The sequence below is a fragment of the Schistocerca americana genome, chromosome 5 (genome assembly GCF_021461395.2).
Source record: "Schistocerca americana isolate TAMUIC-IGC-003095 chromosome 5, iqSchAmer2.1, whole genome shotgun sequence".
In the NCBI taxonomy this organism is placed as follows: Eukaryota; Metazoa; Arthropoda; class Insecta; order Orthoptera; family Acrididae; genus Schistocerca; species Schistocerca americana.
In genome coordinates, this window is record NC_060123.1 from 642,670,308 (window position 1) to 642,684,983 (window position 14,676).

Below are 14,676 nucleotides of genomic sequence, written 5' to 3' on the forward strand. Positions count from 1 at the left end.
CCATTATTTACCCACTGTACAGCTCTGCCACATTATATCTGATCTGTACAAGCCACCGTCTGTTCAGAGGGATTATAGAGAGTCTGCTATTTATAATTTAATTTTTTTCTCGTCAGTGGTTTTCCAGTCTTTAAGTGGCACTCTTTTATGTGCCTATGTACCAAGACAGTCTGTATATCAGGACAGAAGCAGTTTATCTCAGTGAAGGTTTGCTGACAATTCAGTTCTTTCCACATTATTCCTGTAGGCAATTAGTGGGGTGCTTGGGAGCAGAATCACATCTTATTTGGAGAGATGCAGCCAGAGTAGTGACTGAGCGAACGTCTTGCCATCCTGATGTAGGTTTTCTGTGATTTCCCTAAATCACTTCAGGCAAATGCCAGGATGGTTCCATTGAAAGGGTACTGCTGACTTCCTTCCCTAATCCGATGAGACTGATGACCTCGCTGTTTGGTCTTGTCCCCCAAATCAACCCAACCCAACCCAACCCAGAGTAGCGAGCAGGAGGCATTCATTCTCTCTGGACTCAGTTCTTGAGGTGGAAAGGTGTATTTTTCCTCCCTCCTGCTCCTTTCCTTCTTTCTGGACTGTGGTGTACACCAACTAAGCTGTGATGGCACCTCCAGTGGTAGGTGGCTGGTACACCTTCCATCCCCTGTGCATCCTGCATCAGAAATATACCCTTCATGTTTACTTCTCAAATCTCCTGTCTTTATTATACTGATAGTGGACACCCGTTTCCCGTTCATGACACCCGTTTCCCGTTCATCATGGAACCTTTACAGGTCTTTGCCATTGTTATTATTATTATTATTCAGTTTGTGTTAGTAATGAGCTTTTCAAAACAAATATTTCTTAATATGTTCTTTATTTGTGCAGATGCTTCAGATGTGTCATCAATTGCTGAATCATGTGGCACCATACCTGATATTCCATACAAAGAGCTGATGGTTGCTACAAACGGTTGGGACAAACATACAATTCTTGGAAAGGGTGGATTTGGCACAGTGTTTAAAGGAATATGGAAAAATACACCTGTAGCAATCAAAAGACTTGAACAGGTAACTCGTGCAATCTCATTTGCCCCTTCCTCTCCCTTTCTTAAAGTACTTCTTGTGTAAATTTCAGATATTAACATTGTCCCACACTTAAGACAGAATGTGTACTGAAACTTAGAATAATTTTAATTAACTTATCAGTCCTATTATTCATTTACAATCATCTGTATCATTATGGTTGCTGTACTAAATTTTCTCTATACTTACAGAGAACAGAATCTGATGAGAGTTACCAGGCTCAGATCGAGCAATCATTGCGTGAGCTGAGAGTTCTGAATGCATGCCGACATGACAACATATTACCTATTTATGGCTTCAGCATGGGTGGAGATGAGCCTTGTCTTGTGTACCAGTACATGCCTAATGGATCTGTTGAAGATCGTCTTCTTTGTCGAGTAAGTTGTGCTCTTTGTAATTACTCAAAAATTGCAGAAGTATTATTGTTCATACCTTGCAGTATGAGTAATTGGTAAATTGAAGACTTGTCAATCATTTGTATTCTTTTACATTCTGCTCTTCAGGTTGCATTTATAGAAAGAGAAAATTTTGATATGAAGTGTGTCATTAAAGGCATTGAGTTGAGATGAAAAATTACACATTTTTGAGTGCTGCTGTGGACTCAGACTATTTATATCCCTCACACTTCAAATGAATGTGCTTTGCTTTTGCTGTAAACATTGTGGAACTGGTTTGCATTAAATTCTAGCCTCTGAAAGGCTTTCTACTTTGGAAAGACAAAAATGATGGTTATATTCATACTATAATACTGATTGTTGCTAAAAAATTTTTAAGTTTGTTCTCCTCCCTCCCTCCCTGCCTGCCTGCCTGCCTGCCTCCCTGCCTCCCTCCCTCCCTGCCTCCCTCCCTCTTCCCCTCTCTCTCCCTCCCTCTCCCCCTCCCTCCCCCCCTCCCCCCCCCCCTCTCTCTCTCTCTCTCTCTCTCTCTCTCTCTCTCTCTCTCTCTCTCTCTCTCTCTTTCTCTCTCTCTCTCTCTCTGCCCCCCCTCTCCCCTCCTCATGATAGCTATTCCTTGAACAGTGCATTCATGCAACAAATATAGTGAAATTGTGAACTGTGGGGTCAAGTGTGTGATTTACTTGTGCATGTTTATGAGAAAGAAACAGTAAGTGATTACAATAACCCATTACTGGTCAAAACTCTATCGGATCATTTTTTGCAAACTTTTATACATAAATACATTACATTCAGTGACTAATTGAATAAAAAGTTGTTTTGAAAATTTTCAGTTTATTAGAACAAAAACTACAGACCGTCCCATTTTTGGGACATTGGCCAAATGCGCTATCCAAATTCACAACCTTATTCTCCATGCATAATATTGTAAGAAACAACACAAACAATAAATAAAGAATGTTTTAATATTATTGAATGTCTATTCAGTATAAAATGAAGCAAAACACTTGTTGTGTACACCAACATTGCACCTATCGCAAATTTTTGTTGTTTTTGTCTTGCAATAAGCACATCTCTTCTGTGTTTTACTTGGCACAATGAAATGATTTCCTGGATCTAGTCGTACATCTGTGCTCACCCATCCTCCCGTCAATTTGCTTCCTTGTGGTCCTCTGCGTTTTAGTACTGATCCTGTTTTCTTTGATAGGTAAAACATCACTATTCTCCGCCGGACATCCAGAAGTGAGAGCTTCTCATTAGAGTTAGCAAATTGGTATGCACGCCATGTGTTTACTATGCAGATATCTAACATCTGTGTGAATAATGGCCACCACCATTTCTTTGACCTTATCCTCGTCCTACAAAGTGATATCTGCTTGTCCAGTAGATCTATGCCACCCATATGGGCATTGTATTCTTCAATGAGATGTGGCATTGTAACACATATTTCCTTTTTATTTGCCCATGAGTATCTTTTAGTAGAACTCAGATGAGTAATAGTACTGTAATTTGTCGCTACACACACTGGTTTGTTGTCACTCCATTTCACAACCAGAACTTCGTTCTCTTTGTCGAACATGTAGTCATAGAATCCTCATTCCTTTTCTTTTGCCATTCTTTTTGAGTCAATCAAAGGACATGCATTAGTTTGGATCTCTCTTATTGTTCCTGTAGCTTTCATTTTACTCTTTCCGAGTGTGATCAGTGTGTCTACACTGGCGAATATGCTGCCAAAGAAAAGCTTATAATTCGGATACTCTGATTCTGGAATCAGGCTGGTTAGTTCATTTATTACCCTTGCACCTAAAGGCTCCTGTTTGTTGTCAGTCTTGCCACAGTATGGCGAAAAATTATAAAGAAAGCCATTGGAACTTGTAAGACACCGAATTTTATATCCAAATTTGATAGGCTTCCCCCTCAGGAACATTTTAGCTTAATGTTTGCCATAATAACATACCATCATTTCATCAGTTGAGAGTTCTGAATGAAATACGCCAAATTTACCAAATTCCTTTTTCAGCATTTCAAAGTACAACTTCAGTTTGTACATCTTTTCATTTCTATCTAGTTTGGAATTGTCACTGAGATGAATGAATCTCTTTATTTCCCGAAACCTATTTCTTGACATGGAGTTGAAGACTAAAGGAACATCGACATCAGGAGCCTGTTCCCAATAATATTCTCATGGGGATGCTTATGATAACCCCTCAGAAGTAGTATGCCAATAAATGATTTTAGTTCTCCTTTGGTTAGCAGAAAATTTATTTTGTTATGTTGGCATGCATAGATGTAGCTTTGTTCAGTAATAGTATCAATTAGTTTCTCAGAAAAAAAAAAATCCTCAAACACCTGGGGCCCTGTCTTATTTGCCAGACATTCTGCAACATAACTTTTGTTGCTCTTCCCTTTTGGCTTCTGGAGATACAACTGTAGCATTAGCTTCATCTCGGCTGGTTATGAGCTCTACATCTTGTACAGCACATTTTCGTCAATATCTTCTTCATCTGTTATTACATCTGCATCAGGTGGAATAATCGCCAATTCTATGCCATCATCTTCATCGTCACTCTCTTGATGGTTCTCTAGTTCTGCTGGAATTTCTTAAAGTGTAAGTCAACGTGGCATGTTTTTATTCTGTTGGAATCGTAAAATTCTAATAGAATATGAAAAAATGCAGACATAAAGAACGTAAAATGCAATTCTTCTCTGTATAATATGTGTATACAAGAATAGGGCACATCAACAATAAATGATAGTGTAACATGCCATTGCCCCATTATTGGGACGCATAACATATATCGATATTGCACTTACTTGAAAAAACCTGAAGTATACTTAATCTTACACGGACACCCATATGTTCATAACAAACACGCCCAGACAACTAAATCACAGCTCATTGTCGTCCAGGAACTACCAGCAGACATACAGTGCTGCCAAGTGCGAGAACAAAAAATCGGCAAGTTCATAATTTTCCTGACGTGAAGTACTTAGAAAGAAGTTATTTATTTTACATATACAGGCATTATAGCAGCCAGTTGAACCTACAGGTGCGACAATAAAGGCTAAAAGCTCCATTGCTTATGTAGAAATAAGTAAAATGTATGCGTCCCAAGAAAGGGACAATGGGCAGTAATGGGTTTAACAGTGCTGGGTGTGGCAGCAAGGGAAGTGAAAGTGAAAAGATAATAATAGTAGCAGTGTGTGTAACTGGGGCTGGCTGATTAGCAGAAACATAATGTGGCCCACTATGTCTCAAAAGAGAAGGCTCAGATCTTAGCCAAATAGTAGGCCTGCAGCTGATTTACCCAAACAATTTCAATCTGACTCGCACAAAGACTCATATCAAGTCATTTCAAAAAGAATGAAATAATGCCAGGTATTACCAGAAGTAGACATTAATGGCCATACATTCATTGAAACACTTTCTTTAACATTCCTTGAGGCCCAGCTGAAAGAAAAGTTAAAATGAAACCAGTACTTAGGTAAACTATGACAAAAAGCTCAATTTGGCATATATTCCACTTAGAGGTATAGCAAATTCTGTTGACATCATGGCAAGGGGCTGGTTTATTTTACATATTTGTGCTCTTCTGGGACAGTTCATCTAAAGTAAATGAATCAGTTATGACAGAATGCAAAAGGAGTAATGGAGACCACTCACCAAATAGCAGAACCATTGAGTCGCCTACAGGCACATACAAAAGAGAATGAAAAGTTTGGCAGCTTTCAGAAGCAATCACATTGTGCCGGTTGGACACTCACTGAGTTTCCGGTACCCATGTGCTGCACACCGAGACCATGCTGCTTCTGACGCTGTTCTATTACTCATTCAGAGCCTGGGCACCTACTGCCTCCCCTGAACTTGCTAACTACTCATTCCCGACTTCTCTATAGGTACAGGCACCTCAGGGTTTTACCATATGTAAGGTTTATCACCCCGCCCCCCTCCTCCCCCTGACGATGTCATGTCCCAGGATGTACTGTCTACATTACTCCCCCCCCCCCCCCCCCACACACACACACACACACATACACACCACCACCACCCTCATCTTTCCTAGTTTTGGGCGACTTCAATGCCTATAACCTATTGTGGGTTGGAACAACGGTCACTGGCCATGGTAAAGACATCAAAACTTCACTGTTACCACTCAACCTTTGGCTCTTGAACTCTGGTGCCCCCACACACTTCTGTGTGGCACATGGAACATATTCGGCCATTGATCTCTCCTTTTACAGTCCTGGTCTTCTATCATATGTTGACTGGAGGGTTCGCAATGACCTGTGTGGTAGTGACCTCTTCCCGATTTTCATGTCCCTCCCTCAGCATTGCTCCCGTGCATACCTGCCCAGGCGGATTCTCCATAATAGTGACTGGGATGGGTTCATCTCTGCTGTCATCCATAGCTCCCCATCACAAAGCAATATTGATGCTACTGTTCATCATACAATGGCAGCCTTCTTTTGGCAGCCAACCAAGCCATCCTCTCTTCCGTGGGATCACCCATCAGAGAACGGTACCCTGGTGACCCCAGAGATTGCTGTGGTCATTAGAGATTGTAAGTGGGCTCTCAAACAACATAAGCGGCACCCTTCAGCAAAGCACCTCATTTCTTTAAATGGCTCCGTGCCCGCATCCACTACCTCGTAAGAGCAAGAATCCAGGAAATGTTAAGTTTCCACCATTGGATCACGTACTTCTCCATCACAGATACAGGCAAAGATCAGACGATTCTACAGCTTCCATTCCCATGCAGGTATACCAAGTATTTCCTTAGATGGTGCCATTTATACTGATCCATTTATACTGATTTTTGCTGAGCATTACGCTTGTACATCTGCATCTAAGAACTACTACCCACACCTTTTGGCTCATAAATCAGCAGGTGGAGCGAATGCACTTAGCTTTTACAACCCAGTACCTGGAGGCATATAGTGCCCTATTCAGTGAATGGGAACTCTCCAATGTTTTAGCCTATTGTCGTGTTATGGCCCCAGTGCCAGACTGCATCCACAACCAAATGCTGAAACAGCTCTTAGTGAACTGCCAGATCACATCCTTTCTCTCTTCTATCAGATCTGGAGCAAAGGTGAGTTCATATCTCAGTGGTAAGAAAGTGCTATAGTTCCAGTATTGAAACTGGGTAAGAGCCCTCTCGAGATGGACAGTTATGCTGAATGGTTATTGCTGAGTGCCACCTGCCATATGGAAGGTACAGTCACGGGCTCTCACTCACGACTTTCAGTGTTCAGTCATCAAGGCTTGTGTCATGCACTTCTTTTGCCATTGTATTGCCCACCTACACGCAGAGCTTTACCTAGCTGATCAATTACTTAATGTAGATGAGACACACCGCATGCTGTACACCTTCGTAGCTTTCCCTGAACATACAAACTACGGTGTCCTTTTCCCTGGAAGGGAGCTCCACCTCCACAGCAGTGACCCAGAACTGGGTTGATAATTTCTTCACGCCCCCAGTGTCTGTTTGGAACTGCAGCTTCCTCCGCTGTCACCTCTGTTCAGGGAGACATCGCTTCTGCCCCCATGGAATTTGCCTTGAAGCCTCCTTTGGTCCAAAAGGTTGCGTTGACGCTACGATTTTTCATTGCCTTTTCTTTGCTGTCCTTGAGAAGTGTCCAGGTTCGGAAGTAGTACTCAACAATGGCTCAGTAGTTGATGGACTGCGTACACACATGCATGATGCAGTTAACTCCACTCTCCACCATGTGGCGGCAATGATTTCACTGCTGAATTGATGGCCATTAAATTAGCCCTTAGTCATGTTCGTTCTTGCACTGGCAAGAGTATCGTAATGTGCAGTGACTCCCTTAGCAGACTTCAGGTATAGACCATTGCCACTGTCCTCACCGACTGGTTATGGCTATCCAGAGTCTTGTCTCTGACCTCCATCAAGCTAGGCAGCCAGTCATTTTCGTCTGGACCCCCAGTCGTGTTGTGATTTTGAGAAATGAACGAGATGACTGGTTGGCCAAGCTGGCCAGCAGGATGCTGATTCTGGAAATGGAGGTCCCAGAACTGGATACCTTTGGTCATTTATATGCCATTGATTGCTGGAAATCTGGAACTCAGATTGGTGTGTCCTGATCTCCCCATATAAAATGAGGACAATTGAGGAGACCGAGACCACGCGACAGTTGTCCCCTGTGTGTTTTTTGCAGGGAATCCACCGTCCACTATAGACTCCACATTGACCATACTTGGCTGACCCATGGCCATATTCTCGTATGTGAGGGCCCTCCTCACTGCCAATGCGAATCCCACCTGACAATGACCCACTTAGTCATAGATTCCGTAATTTGGCTGCTTTGAGGTGACAGCTTAATCCTCCTGACACAGTTCCTCTGGTGCTAGCAGATATCGCCAACTCGGCTGAACTGGTGTTACATTTTGACCACAGAGGTGGTTTCTATTTACCCCTGTAAGGTAAGACTTTTTGACCTCATTGTCCACCTGAGGAATTGGTGGGAGACCTCTTTCCAGCTTCCTCCCTTCACCCCCCCCCCCCCCCCCAGCCCCCTTGGTGGCCTTTGCTGGGTGCTCAGCCTGGCCTCTACTCTTTCCACATTTTTCTTCTCTTTATTCTATTTCAGTTGATTTTTAGTGCCCTATCTTGACTGATCTTTTTACTACTTGTCTGCAGTTTTTATTGTGTTAATTACACTTAGGCTTGCCAGAATTTGCCTTGTGCCTCCTTCCTTTGACACCTACTCCTGATTTGCCACTTAATTGATGAAGGGACTGATTACCTTGCAATTTAGTCTCCTTCACTCCAAAACAAAGGTTTTTCCCAAAAGATAGCAAGTTTTCATTCTCTCGCTTGTGTGTGGCTGTCGGTGACTCAATGCTTCTGCTGTTTGGTGAATGGTCTTCTTTACTCCTATATTATAGAAAACTGCTATTACAGTGTTAATGAATTTATGTGCACTGCAGTTCAAAACAACTGCAATACCGTTATTGTATCAAAAGAAAAATTCCACAAAGTCTAATTTAATATGAAACAGCCCTGGAATAATTTTGTAATAAATTATATTTTTGTTAAACAATAGACAGTAAAAACTATGTACCTGTCGGTGCATGAAATGAAAATATATCTTGATCCAAACAATGTAATTTTATGAAAGATAAATAAATAAATAAATAAATAAAGTATTAATTTTGTAGAAGTAAGCAGTAAGAATATTAAGCAAAATACATAACTACACATCTTGCAGAGTCCTCTTCAAGGATCTTGTGATTTATTTACTTGATTTGTTTACTTACCCATCTGTTGAATAAATGCTGTTAGGTGATGTCGAAATGTACATGCTAACTTCATGTGAACTCGCTACAAAAATGGAACACATACAAAATTGACACACAGAATAATCCATATAAAGTGATACAATACACACGCATGCTTTTAACGTGAACAACAAAAATAATGAATTATTGACCGTATAATGTAAATGGATAGATAAAAAAAAATCTACTCAACAAGCGGCAGCGGGAGAAAACACACACACACACACACACACACACACACACACACACACACACACACACACACATGTTTTACTTTTACAAGTTTTCAGAGCCAGTGGCTCCTCCTCTTGGGAGAAGGATTGAATTTGAAGGGGGAATGTGAAGGAAAAGGACTGGAGAGGTTTAGGAAAAAGGATAGAATTCAGAAAAGTCACCCAGAACACTGGGTCACAGGAGACTTGCCAGACGGGATGAGAAGGAAAGACTGATTGTTGGGGACTGCACCAGATGAGATTTGAAAACCTGATACTTTTAAGGTGGAAGACCGGGTAATATGCATTACCAAATCATTGTGTATGAGTTAATAAGCATGAAAATCTAAGTGCATTGTATGTAACAGATGTGGGAGGGGGGAGGTGAAAAATAGACAAGTCAGAAAATGGTAGATGTAGAAAACTAAAATGAAGAGAGGAATAGTTACTGCGAAGAAATGATGAGATGGATGGAATTAATGTAAATTAAGGCCAGGTGGGTGGCGAGAATCGAGGACATGTTGTAGCACTAGTTCCCATCTGTGGAGTTCTGAGAAGCTGGTGTCTGGGGAAAGCATCCAGATGGCATGTGTGGTGAAACAAGCATTGAGGCTATGATTGTCACTTTGTAGAGCATACTTTGCAACAGGATATTGTGTTACCAGTATATGCCCTCTGCCTATGCCCATTCAACCTGACTGGGCGGTAGTCATGCTGATGTAAAAGGCCAAACAGTGTTTACATAACAGCTGTTATAGGGCTGGAATAGCTGGTGGTAGGAGGATGCATAGGGCAAGTCTTGCACCAAAGATGGTCACAGGGGTAAGCACCATAGGGTGGGGAGATGGTTGCAGAAGGAGCATAGGGTCGGACAAGGATATTGCAGAGATTTGGAGGGCGATGAAAAGGTATTCTAGGTGTGGTGGGCAAAACCTCAGACAGAATGGATCTGATTTCAGGCCACTATTTTAAGAATCATGGCCTTGTTGAAGTAGCTGATTAATACATTCAAGATCAGGATAATACTGAGTGACAAGTGGTGTGCCCCAAAGTTGTCTTTTCGAAGGGATCAGTAGTACCAGGATTGGATGTGATGGCCCAGGAAATCTGCTTTTGAACTGAGCTGATGGGATAATTATGTCCAGTGAAGGCTGAGGTGAGAGTGGTGGTGTATTGCTGTAAAGTGTCTGCATCTGAACAAATACATTTGCCTCACATGCCAATGCTGTATGGGAGGGAATGTTTGACAACGACATTTATTCCGAAATGGGGAAAGTGATAAGCACTTCGGCTACAGGACTGCCTGTGATCTTACGGCAGGTACTCTGGATCCGTCATTGAGTCGAGAAGCATACTGTGCCTGAGACACACATAAGTAACCTCTGTATCTTCAAAATGTTCCTTGTACAGCGTAAAAGAATAATTGAAAGTGAGGAGAGTAGTAATGACAAAGTAGTGTGTTTTAGACGGAAAGTGATAAATAGAATTTCATGAAGTTCAGACCCCAAAACGAAGAAATCATATGCAAGTGAAGGCTTTGATGACATCTTAGAAAAACTTACTGATCTCTGTGGACAGTTCATTGGACATTATCCAGTGCAACAAATTTGCTAACAGGCAATAGTCATTTCTGTTCTCTAGAAAAGGTGGGTTTCTGAAGGATTGGCCATCTGCTATTACTGCAGGCGAATTGCTTTTCCTATTAGACAACAAAGTGATTAGCCTTCTAGTCACAAACACTAATAGATAGCAAAAGCTGTACCAACATGAAATGACTGAGTATGCTCTACTGAACAGATGGAAACCCATCATGCCCAAGGAGATTACAAACTTTGTTGATCTGATGATTTGGATGGGTTAGTACAGAAAACACTTGTTGGATGTTGGTCAGTGGGACCCTCATTACAACTTTCCATTTCTGTGCAACACAATGTCCCATAATCATTTTGAACTACTGTTAGCAAACTTGCATTTTGCAAATAACTAAACAATAGATAAATGTAGCAGACCTGGAAAAGTTTTCTCACTCCTAAACATACTGACAGACATTTATGAAAAAACCTTTTCATCAGGCGAAGATATTGTAGTTGATGAGACAATGGTTCCTTGGAGGGACAACTAAGGTTCGGGCAATACATACTAACAAAATTGCGTAAGTATGGCATAAAACTTTCCAAACTGTGCTCCGTTGAAGGGTATACATGGTCTGTAAAAGTATATTCTGGACAAGACACCAGGGGAAGAAAGCAAGTTAGCGTAGCTGAAAACATACACATTGAACTTGCAGCTAAATTTCTAAATCAAGAACGAACTTTGTTTGTAGACAACTTTTACGTGAGCTATGAATTAGCAGTCAAACATCTAAAATTCAAAATGCATATTGTTGGAACTGTATGGTAAAAAAATTATGCCACATTTTGTAATGTTGTACCCACTGAAGACAGGTGAAATGATAGCACATGAAGATGACAAGGGTATTATAGTGCTAAAACAGAGGGATGTTCACGATGTTGCGATGTTATCAACAGAAGATGCACGTATTATAATCTCAAGCTCAGATTCTCCGCGCTGCGGTCATCCCATGAAACAGAAACTTTTGTCGATACTGGCATATAATAATAGAAAAGCTGGCACTGACAGAAGCAATTGAATGGTGCCATGTGCCACAACAATATGGAAGGTTCTAACATGGTATTGGAAATCAGCACTACATTTGCTTTTAGGAACAGGTATAGTAAATGCTGATATTGTGTACAGAGGGTCACAAAAACAAAGATAGAAATAAGAAAATTTTGGGAATGTCTTTTTACTCAATGGTTGTCTATGAAAAATGCTATATAACAAGAATGTGTGCTCTATGTTTCCAGAAGGAGAGGCAAACTGCCTAATGCCAAGAAGCAAAGGGGGAAAAAAAACTGCAACCTATTGTTCCAGTTGTCCAAACTCACTATATGACATAGTATATCATACCATGTTACCCTAAATATAAATGAATAAAACATGTAGTATTATGTGTTTGTTGTTTGTATGTTTATGTTGTACGTCCTACAGTAATGTTTCACTGCTTTTTCCATTAAATTCCTTTGAAAATTCCTGCTGCAAATCCTATTAATGTGAGCAAGAAGGCTGTCACCCATCTGTGGGTGATGAGGCCCCCACAAAAGCACACCAATCTCCCAGATATGGATGACTTGGTGATGAACATGTTAATACAAACAACCCAGTAAAATGTTAAGGATCAATAAAATGATTTACAGAATAAAAACATTCCTCAAATATAGTTTCATTAAGTTCTTTTTTAAATTTATTTTTATGTTCTGACTTTCTGATTTCAGCTGGCAGTGTACTGTAGACCTTAATACTTACATGCCTTTGTGTGCAAATTATTTTTGCGCATGTTATATGGAAGACTGTGCTGTTCAGGTGCTGTAGCTGTATCTTGCACCCACTGCCAAGTACATTTAGTCCTTGATGCTATTTGTTGATAATAAGTCAGTTTCAGATGAGCTGTGATTTCCTCAAAACACTTAAATAAGCCCAAAAAATATGAGATGGTCGCAAATAAAAAAAGTGCTCCAGGCAATGTAGAATTTGTTCCCTTTATTCCAGCTCACAAAAAGTTTGTCCTCGGACTGTCAGTTTCGGTCAGTGGCGACATCTTCAGATTTGCAGAAAAAGGGGAAACCAGATACCAGTAATCAACTGACTACGTTTTGTAAATAGGACATTATGACGTAATGAAAAGTATTACTTTCACACAGGTAGAATACATGGACCAAAAATGTGATGAAGCATACCTATTTAAAGCATATCCTGATATAATAAAGCCAGAGTGGCTTCGTCAAGGAATAGAAGCAAAAGCAGCTAGGCATCATCAAACATAACTAAAACTATGGCACAGACTAGGTCACAGTCGCGGTAGAGTCATCATGTGTATGGTGCTATTGTTTGTGGCGGCATCACAGATTCACACAGCTATGATGAATGAGTGAAATTATCAGTGGCTAGCTGTAAAAGGATGGTTGTGTCTCATGCAAGTGTTAATAAATGTTGTCTGTTATTAACTAAACATCTATCTGTGGAAGATTACTATCATACTAAGTATCCCATAGTGGTGATCCCATAAAAAAGAAGAGAGACAAAGCATACAAGATATTGCAAATGTATATTTTCGACACAAGTACTGGAAACAGAAATCAAGATGGAACAGAACTTACTTTTTAATTCAGGATCACCTCCTACAATTATTAATTTATTGCAAAATGTAACAACAGATAAAAACTCGCAAGATATGGGTATGTACACTCGACACAGAAATGTTAAGCTTCCTGCATTCTGGCCGATGTGACTGTGGCTCTGGTTCATGCAGGCTGAATTTATATTTCAGCAGCACAAGGTGTCAAATAACACAGATAAATTTAAGTTAGTGGTTTCACATCTGCACTTAGAAGTGGTAGCAGAAATAGAAGAAACATTGCCACGGTGAAGTTATGCTGTGCCAAAAGAATCTCTCAAACAGTGTTGCACATTGTCACCAGAGTTGCGATTACAAAAAATTTTCACAGCTGACAATATTGGCAACAAGTGTGCATCATAATTCCTCAAGCATTTAATTTCATTAGCTGACCCCGAAATTCTGCCTGAATGGGCTTTACATGTACTATCTCTTCACAAGCTGCCAGTCAATGTCCACACCACCATTGTAGCACAGACTATTTTACTATTGCAAGTCTTAGTGGAAAAGGCATATGCTGTCACAAACACTGCAAAAATCAACAACAGCCAAGACAGTGGCTCTGAAATGCGCATAGTTATGGAACCTGATGACACTGACACTGGAACATGCAGGAATACTTCCCAACAGCAGTATGTACCTCTTGAACTCGCCACAGAACAGCTGGTGGCACAAGTGGCAAAACTCAGTGTGCAAGTAGTGAAACGATGCTATCCAATATGACTCGACAGAGCAATGGTGCTGGTATGACAGGTAGAAGTTGGAAGTCAGGTGCAATTCCAGTTAGAATTGCACTTTTAGCCCTACCTGTGATTGCAGATGTGCTTGGTCCTATAATCAGTGCAAAATTTTTACATAACTTTCAACTCATACTCATCCTTTGTGCATGTATCCACAGTAAAGATCTTGCCTGCCATGTGTTCTGCATTGAGTCAAGTTCAGTTTGATGTACCCATGACCTCCTGCACACAGGTGTCCAGTCATTCTGTAATGTCATCCATGCCAGGGTATTATGATTCAGTTTTGCACCTGCAGCTATGTGGAGCACACACATGGGCATCACAGAAGAAGGATTGTATGGGCCATAAAGATTCGTGTGCCACTGGCAGTACCACAGCACTGTCAGAGGAAGAGCTTTTTGTAACATGCTTCGGGACTTTCCATCACCTACCAAACCCATCAGAGTTGCAGGAAATGCGCACACACTGTTCAGCGTTATACTTGAAGTGACATAGTAGCAGTAGCCCTTATCTGCAACAGCCATCTTCATGAGAACTGGCAGACAAGTCTATTACAAGCTGTCCTCCATATAAGGGGGCAAATGGTTTCAAAAAAAGTGGGGTTGATGTGGCTTCATCATGGGTTTACTTCATCACATTTAATGAGTGGAGTTAACACTGACTATAAAAAGAATCATTGCTTGAGTTGGCATTGTTGTGACTTGGCAAGACAG

General features: G+C 40.9%; 1 protein-coding gene across 1 annotated transcript in view; it reads left to right on the forward strand.

Annotated features, from left to right (window-relative positions):
- Window positions 1-14,676, forward strand: part of LOC124615563 (interleukin-1 receptor-associated kinase 1-like) — a 179,955-nt gene that overhangs the window by 94,708 nt on the left and 70,571 nt on the right. The window contains exons 5-6 of the mRNA XM_047143540.1: window positions 880-1,061; window positions 1,268-1,453. Of these exons, the coding sequence (XP_046999496.1) occupies window positions 880-1,061; window positions 1,268-1,453 (368 nt within the window). The remainder of the gene's footprint in view (window positions 1-879; window positions 1,062-1,267; window positions 1,454-14,676) is intronic.